The sequence below is a fragment of the Semicossyphus pulcher genome, unplaced genomic scaffold, assembly GCF_022749685.1.
Source record: "Semicossyphus pulcher isolate SPU_LCO1_2020_fin unplaced genomic scaffold, fSemPul1.0.p SCAF_3, whole genome shotgun sequence".
NCBI classification, from domain to species: domain Eukaryota; kingdom Metazoa; phylum Chordata; class Actinopteri; order Labriformes; family Labridae; genus Semicossyphus; species Semicossyphus pulcher.
In genome coordinates, this window is record NW_027211704.1 from 31497205 (window position 1) to 31522414 (window position 25210).

At 41.6% G+C, this 25210-nt stretch overlaps 1 protein-coding gene across 1 annotated transcript in view; it reads left to right on the forward strand.

Moving 5' to 3' along the window:
• The first annotated feature begins 259 nt into the window (after positions 1 to 259).
• LOC138605376 (receptor-type tyrosine-protein phosphatase gamma-like) overlaps positions 260 to 25210 on the forward strand; it is a 444649-nt gene continuing 419698 nt past the window's right edge. Inside the window, exon 1 of the mRNA XM_069677579.1 lies at positions 260 to 353. Within this exon, the coding sequence (XP_069533680.1) occupies positions 260 to 353 (94 nt within the window). The remainder of the gene's footprint in view (positions 354 to 25210) is intronic.

Genomic DNA, 25210 nt, shown 5'->3' on the forward strand with positions numbered 1-25210 from the left:
CCTCCATCACCATCTGAATCCGAGTGTTATGCTCACATCCAGGAATATCGGGGGGATTTTGGGACGGAAAGACTCTCTCTGACTGGACCTCTAAACATTTCTCTCCGCCCTTCACCTCCACCGTGCCCAGACTCCGTCTGCGCTGCGTCTCCGGCGCTGCTTTTTACGCAGCGAAGGCGTCGCTGATTTGCCCGCAAAAGGGAGAAACTCAACAGTTGTTGCGGCTTATTGTTTGCATGTCGACGTGCACAACACTACCATGTGGAGGCTACTGCAATCGTGCTGTTGCTGCTGGTGGATTTTCTCTCTCATTTTGCCAGCCTGCGTGCTCCTCTGGGCCGACTGTCATCCTGGTAAGTTTCGTACCCCTACAAGTCAAACACTGGGCTTTTTGAGTGCTCGTGTATATGAAGGAATGTGATGATCACTGTAGCATTGTCAGGACGAAACGCACCTCCTATAGGCTGCTAGAATAAAGTCAAAGTCGTTGAATATCCTGTAACGGGGCACTGGCTGGATGTATTTCATGCCGTGTGACTTGACGCGCTTCCCCGGCACCGGCTCGTCGACTGGGGACGCAGAAAGCAGTGAAAGGATTTTTTTATACAACTGAGTGACCTCTCTGAACCCAACATACCCATTCGAAGCACAACTTTATCACAGGAGCGTATTATCCCATGCCATCTTCCCCCCGTCTCCGTTTTATTCTACAATTCCACGTTTTCTCTCCCTCTTAACCCTTAAATAGCAATCAAACTGGGGAAACGTTGCAATGTTCTGGGCTACCATTTAAGGAGCAGTATGGCTCGGCAGGTTGGTAGCTGGTTCAAGGATGTGGGTACATTAAAACGAGAGAAAGATGTGATGTCTTGTCAGCCGGCGGCGCGTAAGCCAAAGCCCTTATCTCACCGCCTGAAGCAAGACAGCAGGGCTGTGAAGTCGCTTCACACACTTGCACACACATCCCGCAAATTGCAGTTGAGGCTCAAATCCATGCAGAGGGGAGAGCAGACCTCGTGTGTTTGGGTTCTCATGTACCCTCATAGGAGACCCTCAAAAAAGACCTGACTCTAGATTCTGTTTGGTAAAGAAGCACCGTCCTAAATCCCTCCTTTCTCTAATTGGGCTAATTTGAAGCTATTATGTAATATAACTGAACTGCTGTATTTCCCCACATTCAATATAATTCCCTCAAAGGAAGCCAGCTGCTTCAATTATAGTGAGGTCCAGAGACTCCAGAGCTGAAGCCCTCAGCCAACACCTGAAGAAGAACAACGTCTCTGTTGCTTTTTGTCTCAAACTACAAGAAGGAGAAATCAGGCGTATCAAAGTGGAAAATATAATTTGACCTTGACCAAAACGTCCATATACACTTTATTCCTCCAGCGTAAAGAGACTCTAGAAATGTCTTTTAGACACTTTGATTTGTCCAACCGAAGAACCTGTATGTGAAAAACTCCAGAGCTGGGATATTCCCATGTCTGATACGGATCAATCACATAATGTCTAAATAGAAGTTCATTTTAGATATTACCAACAGCGCTTAAAGAAGATATTTACACACAAGAAAATGAGCAAGTTAAAAAGACTGATGCTTCTGTAGTGCGGCTGTAGATTGACAGCAAGGTATTCTGTCTGTTCCTGTCAGCCTGAGCAGCCAGATAAGCTCAGAAATGTAATTCAGCTTGTAAAACGACTAACTGACGAATTAAAAAAGGACCCTTTTACATTATAACAGAGACACCCTGCCATTATGCAGTGTCAGATAGTGTACTGATATATTACCCAGCTCCGCAACAGCCCCGTTCTGACTATGTCACTTATTCTTTATCGAAATCTCAGCGTTGCATTAATGACTCCATTAGACCCTGTGATGGAACTGTGGATTCCTTTTGCCGTCCCAAAAAAGCCCCCAGTCTGAGAAGCCAGTCTAGTGTATAATTCACCAAGCTTGTGTTGGAGCCCTGTAGCTGTCTATAGATATGACACGTTATCACAGAGCCGGTTAGTCAGACAGTATTAGCCTACTTTTCAGCCTCGCCTAGATTAGTTCTTATATTTCTTTTGCGCCTTGAGAGATTTCATGAAACGCACACACCAGACACACGCTTATGTAAAGAGAGAGATTCACAGAACAAAAGATAAAGCTGCCCTGTTGACCAGTTAACAAAGTCAATCCATGTCAGTATTAATAAACTGTTGGGAGTGATAGTCCTGTGTGGGGCTCTTGTTAGAGATTTTTGTGCCCTGCCTTTTCTTCTTCCTTATTTTTCCTTATCGCACGTTCAGTCCGAACACCAATCTGGAGAGAAATCAAGTCAAGTGAGCCGAGGAGTGATAGGAGAGCTGCCGTGAGAGATGGATGGTATTGATGGATGGATAGATAGATGGAAGGGTGGAGAGAATACTCCCACAGGTTGCACATTAATTCATACGTGCTGGTCCATGAAAAGTGTTGTTAGTGCTGTTGAACATTAGGCCACCTCATTTTTTAATGGAGCGAATATTCTAGATTGAGACAAAAATGCACTTTTCAATAACCAACAGGTAAAACTCTCTTGTTTTAATGTGTTCATTTAAATTAAAGGAATCACATCATTAGAAAAAGACTAATTATTATATATATATAAAATGACGCTTTGCAGAATAAAGAACTAGAAAAAAAATATAACATTTAAAATAGTACCTGCTCTGAAAGGAAATGAGGAGGGAGGTGTAGGGCTTCTTACAGCAAATTGTGAAAATCAGCTGCATGTCACTTTATCTTTTGAAAGATAACACATAAATGCAAAGATATATATGATCATTTTAAATGAAAATAAAAGTTTTGACTAGGCAAAGCTCAGAGGGATGGAGGGAGGGATATTCAGTTGCCAGTTTGTGATGCTTTTGCGACAGGACACGTTTCCTGGGAAAGTGCAGGCATCGTCACTGAAATGCAAATCCAGGACTCCAGAAATCAAACACTGATAATCCCTCTCTTTTCTTGACCTCCTCTCTCTCCCCTCGGCTCGACCGCGCGCGCTGTCATGGTACCGGCTCAGACTGAGCCCAAGGTGGCTGGTTGATGTTAGCGGCTGCCACATGATGTAGAGACAGAGATGAGTGTGCTGCTCTCCTGCTGGGTACGATCATCCGCAGGCTCTCAGCGCCGCTCTCCTTGCCTCCAGCCCGCTCTTCTTTTCTCTTAATAAGGCTCTTAGGCAGGAGATTGGGCTGGAAAAAGCAACGGGGAGAGGGAAAAGATCGGCTTTCCATAAAAAATGTGTCACCGGTGGGCCACATGCAAATGTGGATGGCTTAGGTGGCTGATGATGTGTATTAAAAAAAAAGCAACTGAGGGATTTGTTTGAAGCATTTGTGGTTTACGAGACAAACTTAAACGTTGAGTGAAGATCGCAGGAGAGGCTGTGCTCAGTTACAGTGTTGTAAAACAAACGTAGTCTGAGAAAAAATATATCTTTATGTTTTACCACTATTGTATTTTATGTATGTCCTATGCAATTGTAAATGCCTTAAAAAACTATGCAAAAAGGCTTGTTCGGTGCTGCTTTAAAAACCTTATTCAGTACATTTCATCAGTACAGTGACAAAACACACATCAGACAAATGAACCACGTTAGAATGAAGAAAAACTGCAGACATTGAGACCTGGACTCAGAAATAATATCACAAAACTCTTAATTCATTAGTAATTAATACAAATGCAGACAGACTTATTATAGCTGTGTTTTGTTTTTAATTGTGGTTCACTTTAGCATAAAGAGTAATGATGCAGATGTTTGGGGTCACGATAAGATTCATATTTGTCGAGGCTGCTTTTCGGCAGTGTGAAAACAAAGTGAGAATTTAACCACATCTCCTTTCTGCCTCGTAAATATTACCTTCTGCGTGTCGTGTTTTAAACGGCATCCTTTAGATTTTTCTTTAATTTGACCTTTCGCAGTTAAATGTGGAAAGATGTACACGCTATTATAGTTCAAAAAAGCTCAAGGATAGGAAAATACAAGTAATCCTCGAAAGCTACCAGTTATTTATCTCTCTTCACATCTACGCTGCTGATTCATACAGCGTCCGGCTCATCTTTCAAGCTGGGAGGCTATGACGCCCGCAATTACAGCCTCAGCTCCAACCTGCACTGCTGGAGGAGCATGGTTGAACGCTTTATCCGCTGAGCTTTCCAACAGTAGAGTGCATTGTTTACTCTGGAGTCCACCTTAATAATGTCATAGCTCCCTGCAGAGCAACAGCTGCAGTGATTCAGCCCAGAAGTGCCGTTAGAAATACAGGAAGTTTGTGCAGCGCTGTCGTGTCTGCAAGAGTGACCTGACTGCTGCCAACACGCCCCCGGTCGCCCACATAATGGCCGGTTTGCAGCCTCGCAAACATCTGTTTTTTTGGGATGGAAAGCACTGAACATCACCACGGGGCGTCCGCTATAGCTGACACAGGGCATCACTTTTCCTTTTCTCGTCTGCAGCATGCGGTGTCAGCATCGAGGCATCACGCCCCTGTCACTGCGCTGCACTTCAGCCCTGGGTTAACCAAACACACAAGAGAGAAGCAGAAAGAAAAAGAAAAGGAGGAAGAGAGCAGAGACAGGGAAAGAAAGAGATGTTTGGCCTTCAATCTGTCGCTTTTTGCTGTGAAAAATGAATGGGCCCTGTCGCTCCTGGCTGCGAGGAAAAACAGAACAGTCATTGTAATCTCCCAACAAGCGCCTGAGCTAGCACATCATTTCACCCCCACAAACACACTCACCCCTCCTTCCATCTATCTCTGTCTCCCCCTACCCCCTATTTTTAATTCACCTCTTTTCCTCCGCTGTTAGAGTGTGTATGCACACACACCTTTATTCGTTTCTTTAATCCAGAGACGAGCGTGTTGGTTAACCGTTCAAAGCAGGCCTCCCTGCCACGAACCTTTTCTCTCAGCCTTTTTGTCACAGCGATAAGGGGGGAAGGTTGACATTTAGGGACGGGATTGGATATGCTTCGTGGCCCTCGGTTGCCAACATTATCATCATCATCATCATCATCTCTGTGCTCACCGAGCTATTATCTGCCCTCCGCTGTGGCCGGAAAAACGCTTGCACGTTGGCCCACGGTTCGCTTTATCAGTGAGCGTGGGGCCAGCCGACGCCACCCCGGCTCTCCTTAATAGATTGATTTAAAAGATACGGTGTCATGTTTGTTTGTGTGTGTGTATGTAAGATGCAGTGGGGGTGGGAGAGGTGGTGTCAGGCAGTTATCCATGTAGGATGCTGCTTTGGTATCTGTCGGCTTGTCATTAGGAGGTAGCTGAGCGCGAGAGGGATCGGGAGCCAGATAACTAGAGAAAAAAAGAAAACATCCCTTCTGTTGTGCTATCGATTTTTAGCAGGAAATGATGCCGCTTTGTTGCACAAAGGGGGAAACTAAAGATAAATGGGTCTGATAATGATAACAATAGTAATGATGATATTAAGTGCAGAGGCGCTAATGATATCACAGGTATATGATGCGTGGAGCAGAGCATGGAGCATTGTCTTATTTTGTTTTTTCTTTTTGTGCTTCTCTTTTTTTTTTTTTTTTTTTTTTACATTGCACTTGATAATCTCATGTGGAGCCTGAAACAGGGAATTCTGGGAAAAGATGGAGCAATTTGGCCTTCTTTTCTTGCCAAGCCCCATTGCTCCCAGGCTTAATGGGCTGCTGAAAATAAGGTGAACTCTACAACCACTTTTTTTCCTGCTCCTTTTACCTCTCCATTGTTCCACTTCATTGTTTTAATCAAGTCCACTCTTGGATTAAGAGATTGGGAGGAAGGTGCATCCTGATTTCCAGCTCAGTCAGGCCTGTGAGAGCTTTCTCCCATCCCTCTCCACTTTTCTCACTCTGTTCATTCTGCTTTGCTAAGTCGTCTTTGCTTCAGGCAGGATTTCGTGTTAGCTGCCATATGTTCTGTTTTCCTCTGCCATTATCACCATTATGCTTCTCATGAAGGCATTTCATTCATATGTCTGACTAGTGCTCCTGGAAAAAGCCGAGATCCAGCATCAAACATACTTTGAAGAAGGCTCTTTCCACTATAGCCCCAGTTGCATTGTCTTTAATGAAAAACAGTAGCAGAGCGCTTTGCGTGGCTTGTGTGAAGGATTTGTAACCATCAATGACTTTGACGTTTCTCTCAGCTCGGCAACAGGGGCTGAGAATTAACACCTCGGAGCTTACAGCAAACAGTCCAACAGACACGGAACAACAGCATTTTTCATTTGGAGTTATGCTAATATTTACTCATCTTTTAGCTCCGCTTGGGTCTCCACCAACTTCATTTTTCGACCTGTAGAAAAAAACCCAAACAGAACGTGTCGGCTTAAAAGCCTCGATACTTTCGGCAAACAGCTCCTTTTGCAACTTTGTGATTCATTTGGAGACATGTTTCAGAGCACCGATAATACCTCTCATCTGAGCTCTGTTTTGGTCTCCACCAGCTGCCGAATACAATTCTCTTTAGCTGCTAAATGCTCCGCTATGGTCACCACCTTGTTCCTGACATTGTCCGTCTTTTTTGCTGGGCAGGAAGTGTTCAATGGATTTTAGCAGAACTTCCTGGATGATAATTGTTCTGCAAGCATGGGCTGTGTTCGAAATGCCACACGTACTGATTTAGCCAAAATGTAGTATGCAGTATGTAAACAAAGCAAAATGTGCAGCATGCCAAAAATACCCGGATGTTGTACTAATTTGGAGAAAATCTCCAGTATTCATCTGACCACAATGCAAAGCGCTGGAACGTCACAGTGGCAGTTGAAATGACGGACAGCAGCAGCATTCCAGCAGAAGGGGGCGCTGTAGCTGAAGAAGCTACATACTACAGACTACCGCCGACGCAGTATGCAGTATATAGCATGTAGTATATAATATGTATTATGTAGTATGTAGCTTGTAGCATGTAGTATATAGTACGGCATTTCGAACACAGCCATGGTTAAAAGACGTTTCTGGCCTGGAAAACCAAAACAAGCAGCTAAAACAGGCCTAACATGCTGTCAAGGTGAGGGTTACAGCAGTGGGGGATGATAATTGAGGTTTTGTCAGAACAACCAACCCTGTTTTAATAACATGTTCATTTATTCCATTGTATCAAAAATAATGAACAAGTCCTAATTAAACCTTAAAACTACAATGCAAATGCACTTGAGTGTCTTAAAATGCTTTATATTCCTAAAATCTGTGCAATGTGTTTTGCTCCAGCGATCGTGGTTTTAATTTTAAATCAATTCTAAAAAGATCATGCAAACAACGAACAAATCACCTGTGGCCTGATCGCTGCAACCTACTTGTTTTCAATCCATTTTAACCTACTTGTGATGTAACGTAATGTTTTTATCAACTAATGTTCCATTTAATGACACAAAAGACAGAAGTCTTAGCTTAAGGCTGCATAAATCACGATGGTTCAAGCTGGTTCAATATGTTTTTACTTAAATTCTTTGTTTTTACTGTTCCGTGAAGGGAGACTGACAAAGTAAGAATTTCGGTGTATGGTAGAAACGCTGTGTTTTTACTGTGCATATGACGATAAAATGATTGAATCTTGAATTTCTTTTTTAACTTAATTATTAACTTAAACAGGATCATGTAATAAACAATCTACCAGGGCTGCCAGCGTTAGAAAATACATTTCTATTACCCAAAGTAACATATCTGCTATACTGGCACAAAAAAAAAACCAAGCCTTACCCAGCTCTACAGGAAGGATCGACAGAGTGAAAGATTAGGTGACTGTACTTAAGGCCAAAAATCCTGAACACTTCATTTTCCTTTTGTCTCCGTTCCCTCTTTGTAAACCAATAAATGCTGCGGGACACCCTGGCAGGCTGTGGTTGCATGCAGGCAGAAACACAACACAGAGATGGGGGAAAACAAAGAAAAGAGGAAGACATGGAGGCAGCACGAGATGCTGATGAGAGTAGAGAGGTGTACGCAGCCAAGCCCCCTTTTTTTCCATTTTGCTAAGCGCGATGCCAGGGGAGCTTCTGTGTCACTGTGCAGGGCTGCTGAGTGTTAAAAGGAGCTTAGACTGACAGGCTGTCGGCCAGCGCGGAGGCTGACGAGCCTAACCGATGGCGACACTAAACAAACACTGCGAGGTGAGGCGAGGGGAGCAGGGAGATGAGATGGGAAAACAAATGGACATGACGAAAGCCAAAGAAAGAGTTTGCACTGCACCTGTCCCCTGCATTGACACTTGTGACTCAGCCAGTCATTTTGGAAGCAGTAAGATGCAATTTGATGGGATATTCCTGACAGAGAGGCGGCAGACGGTTGCCAGGTGGTGGTTATTCTGACCACGGGCCCTCCTCCCTCTCCTGCGCTGCCATCTTGGCACGTCAGGACTTTCAGACACTTTGTGTTCTTTTGTCAGGCTTGATAGGTGGCCATTCACTCTGGAGCTGTGACAGCTCGCCGATACACTGGTGAAAGGTGTAGATGGGTGTTCCTGCCATTTCCCAGAATGCTTTCTCATTTTGAATGGCGAAATGCACTTCACTCGACTTCCATCAGTCATCCCTGCTGACAGTGGAATGGAAGCAGCTGCTTTCTCCCTGAGAAAGGTGAAAGAAATGTCACAATCTTACTATGATATTTGGTGTGCCAGTTAGACAGCAGCCCTCATGTTTTACTCAACAGTTTAGCTAAATTTTCACTCACTTCTCGTCAGCTACTGTCCTTCCTTTTTCTGCTGGTTTTCCTTCCTTTTTACCACTTTTCAGTTATTCATTCCTCCCAAATGTTGTTTTCCTTTTCCTCGGTCTCCTGCCCGCGCTCTATTTTACGTTTCTTCATTCGTAATCTCTCTTCTCGTCTTTCTTTCTCCGAACATCTTCCTTTTCATCTTCCCTATTTGTCCCCCCTTTTCTTTCTTTTTCATTTATACAGCAGTATTTGATTCCTTTTCCTGGCCCTCTCCGTTTCTCCCCTCTCTGCTCACACTGACTTCCTACTGTCACCCTGGTTCATTATTCCGAACACAGCCCAAACTAATGGCCATAAAGTGTAATCCCATTTTTCACCATGGAAAAATGTGTGCATGCACATACGACACACACACACACCATAATAATTTTACAGCTATTAAGTGCCCACAATGTAGCATTTACAATAAAAGTCATTAATGAATTAAGCTAAAGAAATTAGGATTCAGGCTGAATCTCAAAGTTGATGCGAAGTGTTGAGGACACAGAAGGACACCTTTTAAAATTTCCTGCTTGGCTCTTAATGATGAAATAAACAGGATATTAACATTTTATGAAGATAGACGGCCACTTTTGGCTCAGACACAGACACTGAGCGGAAACCAAACTCTCGCTATTTACAGCCTGGATCTTATTTTGTAATGTTGGCCATCATTTCCGTCAGTGATAATCGCCTTTTTCTCAGCGGGTTAATTGCTGAGATCTGGCTGCTGTACGAGTGCCATAAAAAAGCACCATAAGCAGTAAGATATTCAGTGTTTGACTAAAAAAAAAGAGAACACACACTTTTAAAACTAACACTAGTGTGTATTTTGTTTTTTTTTATACTCCTGTAATTTCTTTGTCAAGATAATTGCCTGTTGATGTGACACCATTTGGACAATCAGGTGAAGGCGCAGCTATCTGTCAACAAAGAGTTAAAGCAACAGCACTTCTGCTACTTGAAATTATTATGCAGTCAGGAGAGAAGACATGTTAGAAACACAGGGACTGTGACAAACATGCTGAACAGCACAGACACAGGAAATGTTAGTAATGGGTTTTATCCTGCTGTTCCAATATTGAACAATGTTATCCCACGTCACGGGCTCTGCTCACACCCTGTGGGCCTTAACTCAGTACCTTTTGTTGAGACTGATATTATTTGAAATTAGAAGTTAATGTTGATAAAATGTAAAAACATTAACAGTCCCCAGATAAGAAATCCATAAGAGCTTGCTTTATCATCTGTTGCCACTTACATGTATTGGTTCAGAAATTTAAATTCCATGTTGAATTAACAATGACGTTGGTTCGGACTTTCATGTAATTAATTTTTTTTAACAGTGTTGTATTAGTTTGTCTCTTTATCGTTCTGTTGCATTTTGTTGTTGTTGATTTTTGAGTATTTTAAGGGCCCATCGAGGGACACTCTGCTAATTAGCCTAAAAGCTGTGATTTTTGGCATCAACGTGCTACCTGCCAAACGTTAAAAACATTAAAAACAACCACATAAAATGAGCACTTTTTGTGGTCCTTCAACTTTTCATCTAGCTCTGTCATAAGTTACATCTTTGGATTATATTTGGCGTATGACTGATCAAATTCCAGCCTTTTTTGTTTTACTTTAATGCCGATTAGCTTCGTTTAGCATGCTAAAACAATATAAGTGAGGCTATAGAAAGAAAAACAAAACAATTGTCAAACATACACAATGATAAACACACCAGCAATAAAACAGACTGTTGCCCAATTAAAGCCATTTACACTCTTTAACTTTGCCTGGTATTTTCACTTGTGGTCACAGCTGCTGAGATAACTATGAAACGCTTTCATGTGCCTGATGTTTACCCAGCAGTTTGGGTGAAGACACTTGTCCTAGTTTTACTTGGGTAAACTTGGAATTACTGTGTAAACTGCTCTCAAAACCAAAACATATTTTTTTAACAGATTCTGTCCAAAGGGAATGTATAAAGTCAGTTCTTTGTGTTAAAAAGGCAGAATGTGTTCTTGAGTTCAGCTCAGCTGTGGCTGTCAGTGTGCTTTCTCTGGATTATAACCAAGCATTAATTCATAAGGCTTGTTTTACCACTCAATCAGGCCTGTGTTGGGAATGTTCATCCATCAACCCCTTCCCCCCACTTTCAACACACACTCCCCCCCTCGCCTGAAAGCTTTCCTGCCTCTCGCTCCTTAAATTAATTTTTTTTCTCACCCCTCCCCTCCTCCTCCCGATCTCACATAAGCAGCTCCCAAATAAAAGTCAATGCCTGCACTCCAATCTCAATCTCATGGCTGCCCAGGATTTCTACCTTGATCAAATATTTACAAAGGGAGGACAAACCTCCATTTCGGCTCAGTTTTTCATTTCTTGTGTTGTGCAGCGCTCCACAGAGACGCACAACTGTGATCTGTTTAAAGTCAATGTGGGAGCTTTGGCCCAATCCAACGGATGGAGTCAGTAGTTAATGTATTTTTTGTAGCAGCAGAGTTCAATTGAAAAGTGGTAATGTGGCAAAAATCACTTACACAAAACAAATCTTTGCATGTCTACATCTTTTTAAAGAATGTCATAATAATAAAAACCATTAAAATTATTATAGAGGTTGATTTATGAAGTTGAAAAAGGCACTTAGAGAACAGCAGGAGAGACTTTAAAAAGTCAAAATGTTTCTTCATTGGAAAAGTTTGTGAATACAAATATACTGTATGTCAGATAAAATGAGCTCTAAAGAGCTTTAAAGCAAAATAACACAGTGATATGGAGCAGGTAGGAAAGTCAATGTAGCAGAACATTCGCTCCAATACAAACATGACAAAATTACTGCTGTCAGCGGCGCTACTGCCCAATTAGAATACAACATGCCATTCACCTGAGCTCTGAGCAAGTTTCTTAGATAGCAAGAAAAAAAACTGCATCCAGGCAAGTAATCTTCCTTCTGTAGCACCTATTATAAAGATATTAACAGCTTGGTTTGGGAGTGGTTTGCCTTCAATAATTTATGAGAGGAATTAATATTTAGTTGAACAGTTGACGATTTATTGCCTTGCAGCAATCATTCAACACGTACCGCGGTGCAATTTGTGTAAAAATAGAGCTCTTTAAAGTAAGTCAACTTCATGATGAAATGTTCTACGTTCTTTAACTAAGGGAGTTCATGATGCCAAGACTTCTATCGAGCTCGTCAGACATCCTCTGTGGTTGGATCCTACATGGCCACACAGCTTCCACAACCATCCACAGTCTCTTTTAGCTGGGCTTGCCATCACTGAAACCTCTCGATCCTATCCTGTAGTTCAAAACATAAAAACCCCAACCATATTCAATATTAATAACATGAGAGACTGCAGTTCTCATCGTGTTCACAGTTGGGATTCGTGAATTGTTTATAGTCAGTTCACTGGAAGTCTGCAGAACAGGCAGAGATCTCAGTCGAAGTGATGTGAAGACTTCATGTCTTCTTTCTACATCTTTAGATACACAGACTGTGTATTGCACTGCCTTTGGAAACTACATGCAACTACACTTCTAAATGACATATCTGGGTTAAGTAGCCCTTTATTTCATATGGGTTATACTTGGCGTTGCTAGTGGTGAATCCACTGCTCTTTCCACACCCTGTGCAGTGATGGTGCAGCATTGTACTACAGTGCTGTGCTACACTGATGGTTGGGTATTTTCTAATATTGTACATAGAAAATTAATTAAAGATTTAATGGATAATGCAATTAATCTGAAGTTGTAACCCTAGTTCAAAGCTGGCTCTGCATGGCTAGCAGTGTTCCCTTTACTTCACTATTACAACCCCATGGTACATGAATTTTATACTTGTGTGTATGGAGGACTTACTGATTTAATGGTGTTTTACGCAACCTTTGCATAGAGACTTGATGGTGTAGTACTTAATACGTATGGGGTAGCATGATGGAATTGCATCCCAACACTAACAGAGTTGTTCTTGGGCAGGTTTCAACCCGAGATTTCCACTCCATTCCTCCACTGTGGGCAGTGGGAACAAAGACGGTGAAAAAAAGGGGAGAGAAAGAGAGAGAGAGAGAGAGAGAGGGGGACAACCACTACATGCCAAGAAGTGTTGTGTCGCACACTGAGCGGAGAACAGTGCAGAGCCCTCCTCATTAAATTCTTGCAGTGGCGTTGGTTTTTCCACTTTAATGCTTGGGAGATGCTGGCTTCCTCCTCCGAGAGAGATAGGGACTTGGAGGGGCCACTGAGACTTGAGTGTAGCCCAATTTGTCTTAGTTCCAGGGGGATGTGGTTTAAACAGCAATGGCCTCTCCTCTTTGGTAATCTCTGGCGACCTTTCAGTCTCTCTCTATCTTACATCTCTGTTGTGCTTTAAGCCGCTTTGCTCTTTGGTGTTTGACGTCTTGGAGCTGTCTTCTTTGACTTCATGTTTCGTGTTTGTCTTCTAAATCTCCGAGCCAATTTTCCCAGTGACCCAATGTGAGATAAGAATGGTGAAATATCTTTACACACTGCCGTACACTACACTTTTCATTAGCATGAAAACATTTGACTCCCATATGTCCAACATGTAGTTTTAAATCTTCTTGAATATTCTTTTTCAAGCCCAGAGCTCAGCCTTTAAGTGTCCCATGGGCTTTATGCATCTCATTAGGTAAAATGCATTCAATTAATTCGCTACATAAAGTGGGATGTAAAAGTCAGAAATCACGTAAGTACAAAAATGGGACAAATGAGCAAGAACATCAAAGTGACACAAGTAGTTAATTGTTTGTAAGAGGTTGATGTTAACTGTGAGCATCCGTGCAAATACTTGAATGGCGCCATGATGTCAAACCACCTAAAAATAGCTTAATGATACACCCCCAACATTTATTATAAGTGCTGACATTTATACATTTCTCTTACTGACAATTCAGATATATGAGTTGCTGTTGTTCAGTGTTCAGCAAAATCAGGAAGTGCATCTGAAACTGATGTCTTTGGGTATTTACTGGAAACTTGGTGAAAGAGTGTACAGTCATGATACGGCATATCGTAAAGGTCAAAATTAAGACGACTGAGAAGTCAACCAAGGCTGTAATCTTGCAAAAGCCAACTGCAGATCTGACTGCATGTGAAAGAAATGAAAACTTGACACTATGAATAATACACACTGTTATTCCAGAGCACATATTGAAGTATCTAAGAAGTGAAACATCTTGCTTCCTTCAGATCTTTGTTGAAAGTTTGGGCAGGAAGCTACAGGTTGCTTACCATGAGTTTCTAGTTAGCAGCCTCTGAAGCTGACGTTTAGCCAAGTCAGTAGCTGGTCCCAGTAGGCTGCTTGGCTTAGCAAGCTACTTCCCAGCCTCTGAAGGTTGTTTACTGGTTTGTTTTAGCTCCTTAGGTTCTTGGTGTGCTAATGCAGAAATTGGCCAGAGGCTGGAATCAGATTAAGAAAATGACATCAAATTGGTTTGAGCGTTGACAGATGGATTAGCATAGTAGAGTTTTAGCTGGAGGGGGGGGATTGTGGAAGTAAACGGTGCTGTGTTATGTGAGGATGTCATGTAATTACAATTTATCAAGTTGGGATAAATCTACATCCCAAATGTGATCCCATTTGATAACAAACCATCCAATAATTGTCAAGAAATTTCACTCTGAACCAAAAATGGGAATGCCATTGTTAAAAGGCAGATGAGTGTCAGAGGTCATTAGGATGTATTATCTCAGAAACATGAATGCTTTGTGCCGATGCATTTAGTGGATGTTGACACAAGATAGCGTCATTCAGGGTTTGACCCCAGTGCAACATGAATACTTGTATCAAAGAATGGACTGCTGGTCGGGCTAATAAAACACCTGCCCGTATAAAAGTGAACAAAACGAACAATCCCTTCGACACAAAGACATAGCTGCTTTTTGCAAAGGACAGTGAGATTAGAGATGAGATAGTGACTTAAGGAGAAAAGCACCACCTGCAAAGCGAGCCAGACAGCTGAGGTGAAGTCAGGCATGAACTCTGTCAGTAACATGGACACGCCATGGTTGCACTAATAAACAGGTTTTAAGCTCTAATAGCAACTTTGACTTTTACTTTAATGCAGTCACACTCCACTTCTCAAGGACTTCTCACTCCCTGTTATCACTTCTACCTGTCCTTCCCCCAGATACTTATAGACAAACAATAGAACCTAGACAGTTAGCCATCATTTTGTGCATTAGAAATCAATCATAGCTCAGGTTATGATAATTATTCAGATATATTACTCTTGGCATGGAATGTAGTTTATTAAAACAAATACATTTGACAAATTGTCTGTTACTTCTACCAATGAACAATCAGCTAAGAGGACATTTTTGACCTTAAAGTCAAATTGACAATTAAACCGTCAGCCTAACTGTGACGTCGTTCTTACAGATAAATCATCCAGTTATGTCTCTGCCTTGGCAGACTAGTCCAGCTGAAATGTGAACAAAATATCTCTAAAAGGAAGCAATGGAAAATTGAGTAGCAGTGTACAGCACAAATGAGGTGTGGGGCAGCGCCAGGGACTCCAGAGACAGGAAGATACCCTTTTTAAATTAAATACATGCAGGTTCAAAGCAGCTTCGATAGTTCAGATAAATTTGGTTACTTTAAAAGTCACAGTTTCTTGATTGTGAAAAATTAATTTTAGGCTCGTCTTTTAGTCTGTATGTTTTGACGTTGTTAAGGTCAAAGGGTTGATTGATTGAAAAGCTCAATGGAAAATTAAGTAACTATTAATTACAGGGCTGGAAATCTTCTCTTTTCTAATTGTTCAGGACACCACGTCGGGTACATGATGAATGAAGAAGTTATCTGGCTGTCCTCTCCATCAGCCGCAGCAGGACTGAGGCTTGTCTTGCCCTCTGTGTGCATGGCTGCTAAATTTAAGATTTCCTGAGCACGCTGCTCATGTTTTGCTCCTTGTGCCAGATGTTCAACAGATGGGGTTCACTAATATCACCCCAGGGTGCGAAGGTTTCCACTCTAGCTCTTTCAGCCTGTGTCACACTTTTTTTCTGTCATTTCTTTAAGTGTTGCTTTCTGTCTGGCATATTTAAAAATATCCTTCTTCTCAACTCCCCTCCCCCTTTCTCATTGCAACTCTCCTCTGTTTAAAGGCGTTAGTAACTGGAGTGAGGACAGAGAGGGAGAGAGGTTTTCAGTCTTGGATTGGGTGAAGCGTTCCCCCATTCTTCACTGCTAGACAAGCACCCGTGTTCCACCTGAAACGCCTTTGGATTTACGCAGCAAACTGCAGCCATCTTTCTTCTGTTAATCACCTCGGGGCTGGGCGCTCCAGCTTGCCACGTCCCCAGGCCGATGGATGACCCGTAGGGGAAATCGAATGGAAACTAGCCAAGCCTGACGCTCGTGTGGTACTTTCTAGGTACCACACTGTGAGAGAGAGAGAGAGAGAGAATAGGACAGCAAAGCAATTCAGTGTGTGTGTGTGTGTGTGTGTGTGTGTGTGTGTGTGTGTGTGTCAGAAACCGGGTGAAAAACATTGCTGCTAATTCAATGCTGTTCTTTCTCTTTTCCAAACAAAAATTCTTATTTGTGTCAGAAATCTTTCTAGTTGTTTTTTTTTTATTCTTGTATTTATACCGTTTCCTCCACCCACCAAGTGCAAACTGCAAAAGACACATAGTATCGCCTTTTAATTCCTGTATTGACCCATTAAACAGTAAATCCTTACAATGCAACACTTAAACATGTGTTTACAGATAGTACTACTTCTAACGAGAAGAAATTATTTTGTGGCTCCAGAGGAAGCTGTAGGACATCCGACATATGTCCTCAAGTGATGTCACTTGAGTCAGAGTCAGTAGGGGCTGAAGACTAAAAGTCTGATCATGAAAAAATATCAGTGCATCTGGAGTTTGGAAAGAAGCGAGGTACTTCTCATCTCTGCCAGATGCTTGAGGCTACGTTAGCTGCTTCTAGCATTACACGTCACTATCAGCAATTCAGAAGCATCAAGGGTGATGTACATGCTGTTTTCTTTCATTAACTGTCCATTCTGAGTGTGACACTTTTCTATTACTATTATAAATTAGTTGAGTGCTCTTTAAATCCGTGGAGTCAGGGTTTTTACACAGTTGATATTGTGTTTTAGTTGCGCATATTCTAAAAGTTGGACAAGAAACTTGCATGTGATTAATTTCCTCCAAACCATCCGTCAGACGCTGAACCGAGGGCATTCAGGAGAAAGGGACCCCTGGGGTTCTGGGCTGCTGAGGCCGTTCCTTGCTTCGCCTGATTAGTAATCCAGCCGTGGCTCCACTCTGTTCCTGTAATTCAAGAAATACCAGATACCCCAAAAACCAATCATACAACAATGCTGAAGAATTATGAAGTGATATCAGCGCTGACACGAGCAGCAAAACCAGCATTTAGCCTGTTTTTGTCTGTTGATGTTTCTGCATGTTCAGGGCCTGTAATGATGTCAGCACTATCATTACAGAGCCTCTCTTCACTGCCAAGTGCTAATGAACAGTGTTGGACGAGGAATTATCTGCAGGAGCCATTTGGGTTTGCTTCCACAAAAGGGTATTAGCATTCATGTTTGTGTTTTTAAGCTTTCTGGATACTTACTCATCATTTCAATGAGAGACTGTTTGTCGCATGTTGGGTATGCGGCGATTCTAAAAGAAAAGTGGGTATGATTGCACTGATGATTGCACAGGTTTACTGTCCTGGCTCTCCATTGGTGAAACGAGCTCTTGATGGGTTCTAAATGTAGCACTTATATTTGATAAATCTGACGTACTACCATGATGATTGAAAATCGGTTGTAACATGGTTAAATGCACTTATTGCCTACAAAAATCTATTAAATCTTTATATAATGGATTTATTATTTCAGTACACCTTACATTTATTATGATAGCAGGCTTTTTTCTGTTTTCTTGTTACCTTCCACCGTTGAATGGTCTTTGGTTTTGGGGCGATAGAGTACGGTGCAAACTGACATCATTACCGAACGCTGATTTAAAATTGCAGCTCATTGACTCATCAGTGTCAAAATGTTCATCTAATCAGTGACCTAATCAGAGCCTGTAATCCAATTCACTGTACTTTGATTTCCTAACTAAAGAGTATATTAGAGATACACCTGTGAATAATAACAAGCAGATGGACTGATGGGTGGTAGGAGTGATGGAGGGAGGTAAAACCCAGAAATGTGGAATTATGGCAGCAATCAGCATGAGACTCATTTCAGAATGCATACTTCCTGAATTACAACCTTCACTTACACTGTAGTCCAATGGTGGACGGAGCAGACGCTGTTTTGCTGTGCTGATTATTCTGCTTTACTTCGATCATATGTGATAAATGAGAATATTCTCTGAAAGAAGAATGCTGCTGTGACTTGACATGAAAACAGTTTTACACTGTTTCACTCGGCACACTTCAAAATACTGCACGCACATTCTTTCACTGTTGGATACAAAGACCCGACATGAGACTAAGTTAAGTGTGGTCCTTGAGCGTTGACCTGTCAGGATGCACCCTGACCCACAGAGTGAGGGTTGTCTGAATTAATGTTTTCTCTCAACATATCTTGACTGCCCCTGCTGTTCCGTGCTCCATTGGCCCACTCTCCAATGTGAATCAAGTGTTTTCTGCATCGCACACAAGGACATTTTTTCTTAGATGAAACCTTATTAGAGATTTACGCCATGTCTACATTTATTTTTTTCCTCCTTTGTTTCCGAAACGAAAACGCAAAAGGTTAGAAGCATCACGAAATGCTGTTTGCCCCACACGCCTCCGTGGAAAGGGAGTTTCTAAAATACTTCACCCCGGCCGGAGTTTTACAAAAGACCACTTTCAGTGACCTAAAACTGAGTTTGTGTGTGAACGAAAGGCCAAAACACAGAGAAAAAGCTACGTTTTGAAAAGTACCCATGTGCTGTGAAATGGACACTAGATCTCTTATAAGATTATATAATTATAAGACTTTAATGTTAAGATTGATAGCAGGGCTGTGTATTGGAAACCATCTGTAAAACGTATCACAATACATGGGTTACAATTTTTATATATATATAGCAATATAATGTCAGATACTGAAAGTACGGTGATAAAATATGTTAAGATTTAAAAAAAAAAAAAAAAATTGTCAAAAAAAGAACAAACCACTGCACAACAACTTAGTAAAAGAACATCAGCATTTGTGTTTCTCACCATCTGTTTAACATCAGAGCAAAACTTTTTTTTGTGCAGTCTGAGCAAAGGAGTTAACACTTGCCTATATCAGGAAAACAAAATACAATCTTTGCATGTAAACTGAATCAATTCAGTATCAGTAAAATGATCACAATATATTGAATAAAGTGTATTATTTTTTCACACCCCTCATTGAAAGTGAAGATGTAATCTAAAGACTTATTTTTACCCCAATTCTGTGTAAATAAAATAAAAAAACCTCTTGGAGACTGGTCAAACCCTCATCCTGTTCATCACTAGCAGTGAATATGGTGGCACCTGACACCATAAACCACCCAGCTCTGTCATCAGTACCCATCGTTTTCCACTAACATCACTTCCTCTTTAGTCCTGCCCTCACTGTCTTTGAAGTCGTGTGTCTTGCAGCGCTGGGTGATTTGCTCTGCCCTCATGCCTGCAGCCCGGTGCTGGGCCCTGGCCAGTGAAAAAAGCCTCTCAGGCAGTGTCGCTCCAAAGGACCACTGCTGTGACATGATGTTGACAGGCACCGGGCGAGGCAACCAAAAGCAAAATCTAATTACCATTAAACCAGGGAGCCATGCTAAAGCCAGCAACATCATTTCCAGGCCTATTAGCCAAAATTAGAACACACTATAAAAACACACACACACTTTGCCTCGCTCGCAGGCTCTTCACAGTCACACATTTTCCCTGTCCTTGCCACAAGCCCCCTTTTCACACTCCTCTTCACTTTGTTTCAACTTGCAGGAGGTGGGAATTGGAACCTTTGGTGCAGGGAAGGCATGTCGTCTCATCTAGATGGGGTTTTCTTACATCCTTTTTTTGCTGCGCTGCCTGGGTCACACATTGATTCCCATGTCCCTGTTGGAGGTGATACACAGTTTGTCCATTATGATATGTGTTTTGAGCTGTGTGGTAGGTAGGTCAGGATAATGCATTACATGTTCTACTCAGGAGAAACCGCACAATAAAGGCAGGGATGCACACACACACACACACAGACGTTTTGGGTTGCAGGCTAAGTGTTTTAAGCTGCACTGCAGATGGCTGGTAACACAATACCATCATGTTTCCTCTCGCCACTCGCGCTGGCATCTCAGTGATAAAACAAGACTTTGAACTTTGCAGCATGGATACCGGACCACGGCTTTATTATCTTTGAAAGACAATGCATAGCTCCACTCTGCAGGGAAAATACCTGCACGGAAGTATGCCAAATAGTGCTTCCCAGTTATCATGAATTGTAATAACATGCATCCCTTTTTTTTAAATGCTGCTGTAACATCTTATACCCTTCTTCTTAAAAAGACATATAACATTTTTGGTATGTTCCACTGACTTATCCAACAGTGTCATCAGCAGTCAGAGAGGAAATGTTGGTATTTAGGTCCCTATTGGGAATTTAAAGCTCCTGCGAGGAACTTTCGCTTTGTGTTGATTTTGGCGCCCCCTGTGGACAAAGCCGTACCTCTTTTCTCTTTGCTGATTTTGTCCTGTACATTCTTAAGTGGTGTTTTTTAACAAAGAATCTATTCTCTACTTTCTCATTATGTATCACTCACTTTAAATTTCTGCCCTGGAAAATGAAAACAAAGGCAGCGCGCAGTTAATCGCTTTGTCTGACACCTACCCCCCGCCAGCAGGTTCAGGCCTATAATCATAACTATATAGAAATAATCAATCATTTGCTGATGGTCTGGTTTGCTTTTGTCGGTCATATAGAGTAATCAGAATAAATTTCAGACTGTTTCATAATCAGCGATAAACTCCTCACAGGAGCTTTAATGTCCATAATATGAATCAGTTCTTCAATCATTTATTTGATTCAGAATTTAGTCTTTAAATTTTCACATTTTACAGGATTGAGTCTGAGAGAAGAAAATGCATGTTTTTGGTGCACTACAGTGTCTCAGCTGATATGGTCTCAGCTTGGTACTAAACTTGGTGTTAGGGTTAGCTTATATGCTAACATGTCACATTTTAAGGTGCTGTTACAAAAACATTATGCTTTGTTAGTATTGAGCTACAATTAGAGATTCAACTGACCCAAAGTCTGGGTCCTCCAGGTTTAAATAATGAGTTGTAATATTGAAACATTATGGCCTATCGTTGGGGCTGGTTATATAAATTGATCACCCTGCATTCACATTCTCTTTTAATGGGTCCATTTCCAGAGTTGGGAAGTCATTCGTAGACTTGTTATCCAGGCTTGAGGGGGCCTTCACTTTCATTTTTTCAAGACAGAAACTATTTTTTCCCAGATTATTCGGACACTGTTAGTGCAGATTTTTCACTTAATCTGTCATCATCATATTAAATGTGCTGTTGTACATTTCCTGTACTAACGCCGGCGAAAAGTTGTCTTCAGCTGTTTTTAAAACTATTTTTAGTTAACTCAGAGAATCACAAACCAGATCTGTTTCATCAAACTGATGCAAGTCGTTATTTTAGTTCTCCTGCTTGATAGCAGCATTTCTTGCGATGGCACAAAACAACCAAATACATGGGGGGGGGGAAAGAAGTACCTTGATGTAAAGGGTACAAGCATAAATACAACCATCATATCTAAATGTAGACACAAAGACTTGCATACATTTCCTCGAAACTGCATCGACTATTGGGGCCATTCTTTCCAAAAAATGCAAATGAAAGTGTTTAAACGCGTCACTGTTTTTATCACACCCTGACTAAATGATGCAATGAGGTTCACGGCATGTATCAGTGGAAAATGTGTCAAGCCCAAACACTGTTTAGCATGAAAAACAAAGGCAGTGGAGGCACGGAAAACAAAAAAGCAACACACTCATAACAGACATGCCTTTGAACATTTGGGATTTAACAAAAAGGTATTGACACTGTCAAATGAAACACAATATCTCCAGTTTTGATAATGTCATGCTTTCAAATCAACTAAAGGATTACATGCTCTTTTAAGAGCGGGGACCATTTTCCAACCCTTTCATGCTTGTACAATCCTTCAAAATCATTTGGATAATGTCAGAAATGCTGAAAGGAGACTGTTTTTCACATTTCTTTAAGAGGTTGAGTGGTGTTTTCCAAAAGCATATAAATAAACAGGACATTTTATGAATATGTACAATAACTCATGTATAAAATCAACGTAGTGTGTCTTTATGTAGCCTTTACTCTCCACTGTCCACGGCCACCACATTGTGTTTGTGTGAAAACACAAACTGCACCTAAAGCAGCTTTAATCTGAAGCACCGCCACTGTGTGCCACATGGAGAGCAGTCAAAGAGGGAAGAATGAGTGTGTGGGGGTGGGGGTCATCATTCGTCATTTTCTTGGTTGCCGTGGCTACCAAAAGTTATTATCCTCCATTAAACCTCCCTCCATCCGCTCCTCTGCCAGCGGAGAAAGTCATTGTTCCGAGGTGCAGTGATAATTGTTGGAATAATAACAGTGAAAAATGGCTTCTCTGTTCTCTCTGAGACCGTTTCTGAACTTCAGAGACGCAGATTGATCTGTCAGCACTGTCATCCTCTTCCTCTCATCCTCCTCTGTCACCGTGCAGACCTACATCCTTTCAGAGGTGCATGAACTCATTCCTTTTGAAGTCAGGGTGGTTTTGGTAGAGTTAATGACTCGTTTTGAAATGTGCAATGATTCCAGGGTTGGGCGTAGCTACCTATTTTTATATGACTGTGTCCGGAGTCAAACATCATCTCAATGAACAATGATGTTATCTGTGGTTGACTTTCCTTTTCTTGTTCTAGTTGTTGAAGACCGACCAATGAAGGAGCAACAGCATGACGGGCTATAAACTTTGCAAACAGCCTCAAAATTAACACAAACCATAAAACTAATTATGATTGGATGATAGAAATGGAGTACAGTGCAACTCCGAACAGAGTGTGTCAGCTAAACCACTTTTGAACCAGACGGTGGTGACATTACATTACGACTCTACCGCCGTCTCCAAGGGATTTTAAGATATGAATATGAGCGGGATAGACACTAATGCTTTATCTGAATGTGTGGAAATCAAACATTCTGATCACACGGATAATGAAGAAATGTATTAAGAATGATCTGAGTCAAGGGTATTAGAGTAAAGTATTAGAGTTGGGATTTACGGCTCTTTGAAGGGAGCCGGATCTTATGGCCAGGAGCCGTTCAAAAGGCTCATCGTTTTTTTCCCCCTTTATGTTACTAGGTTTATCTGCAAAATAATGATTAGGATAATGATAGGGCAAATTTAAAATTCAGCGCTTTTAACATTTTAAAGGAAACAGCAGAATAATGTAGGAACAGTGAGTCAACATCATTGATTGGCCAATAATTTATGATACAACCCTGTATGACTACAGAGATATCAACAAAAACAAACTTGTCGGAGGGTTATAATGTTGCTCTTCGTCTGCACTATATTGTGGTGACATGATTCTGCTGCATGTGATCTCGTCTAGCGGAGTTGCAGTTGAAAAAAGCTGCCTGTGGTAACTGGCATAAAGGGGAGTTGATCTTGGGCAGGAAGGAAAATTCAGTACGTAGTAAGTATGGTGTTGAACCGAATAAAAAAGGGAACAGTAATTGGGCCTGCTTAGGGTACACGGGGCCCAAGAGGAGGCTGTTAAATAAGGATGTTGTGATGTTAGAGGGTTTTGTGTTCAGTGACTACCAGCGGTCAGCGATGGACAATTGCACCCTCAAACTGCCTGAATGGATTTATCATTTTTTGGCTATGAACAGATAATAAATTTAAACAGATGTAAATGGCATCAGAAATATTTTCTAAATTTTAATACGTTTCCTGTCACCTGACAATAATTTTTCAACCCTTTTCTCAGCCATACTTAGTAAGTTCTTAACACAAAATAATACACACATACTGCTGGAAACAGTTGAACAGCAGTTTGCTCTAGTGATTTTTTTTTTTTTTACTCCAAATCTTGCCTTATAATTTAGTATTGATATATTTCTCTTAGTACCAGAATAATCCACTGATTGTTTTAGATACCTTGGTGGTTGTAGAAAGCGACCTCTGGCAGTTAATACAGCATGGCATGTCTTGTGATGGTGATTTGACTTTGCATTACACTCTTGCTGTGCGAGCAACCGACCACTGTACAGTACACTGTGCAGGATTAAGTTCCAGGATTTTGCCCCCATGTTGTGTCCTATATACACACAGACTGCGGGAGACATTCCAAGGCTCAGATTGGAGGCATTGATAGACACTCTGCCTCATTTTTTGCTGCTGCTAGGATGCTGTGCTTTTTTTTTTATTTCAATTTTTCCCTAATCCTGAGCTAACCCAGTGTAAGCCATCTGGAGCGGTCGACATGCTTATCAACCGAAACACACAAATGTCATCTTTAAGCTGTTTGTGTGGGCCCCGATTGTATCCTAATCTTTATTTTTATGAGTCTTTGTCGACGCGTTCATCCGTTCTCATGATTGTGGGCTTAAAAAAAGTGCGCCACACTGGGCTGACATTATTGGGTTCATTTGAAACAATGTTTTTGGATTTTTGTGTGCCTCAGATTGCGCTCACGTGTGTGTCTGTGAAATCACCCATTTGATCGTAAACGGGCTGGATTTGAGCTTCTTTCTCAGACTGGATTTGGGCTATTGCAGCAAATCAAAGGCATGACGTTCTCCTCACTCCGGACTCCCAGCTCAGACAGGGAGTGAGGCTGAGCACCTTATCAGGTTGACCCAACCCCCGCCTGCTGCAGCCACCTGCCTGAGCAGCCTGGTGCCACTGAGACTTTTCTTAGGTGCTTTGAAAGGCCCTCTCTGATGTGGGACTGAAGCTAGTCTGAGCTATTGATGAAGGAGCCGACTGGTGACTGCTGATACTGGCTTTCACTCAAATGAAAAGACCTCCACCTAAGAGGGACTGAGAGTTTGTCATATCAAGACTTCACTCTGAAAAACTCCCACTGGATGCTTTTCAGTTGTAAAGTGCAAGATGCAATTTCTTTGATTTGATCAATTGAACCCCCATTCCTTGTAAGCGACTAGTTCTAGCCAGTAATTTGCTTAATTTAAGCACATGCTATAAGTTTTATTGCTAATTTGATTGCACTGCTCACTCACGTGTGTGTTGAAGTATTATGCTAAATCAGCTGTTAGCTAAGTGTGATCACAAAGCTGAGGACATATTTCAGGCTGCGTATGTCATTAAATCTCATTGCTTTAATGTGCCCTTGATAAAAGCATGAATTAGATGATACAGGAGGAACACTGTAAGGCCAGATCTTTCACCATCCTCAGGTCACATCTGCACTGATTCTCCTCCTCGACCAAAGATGTGAAGAAAAAGAAC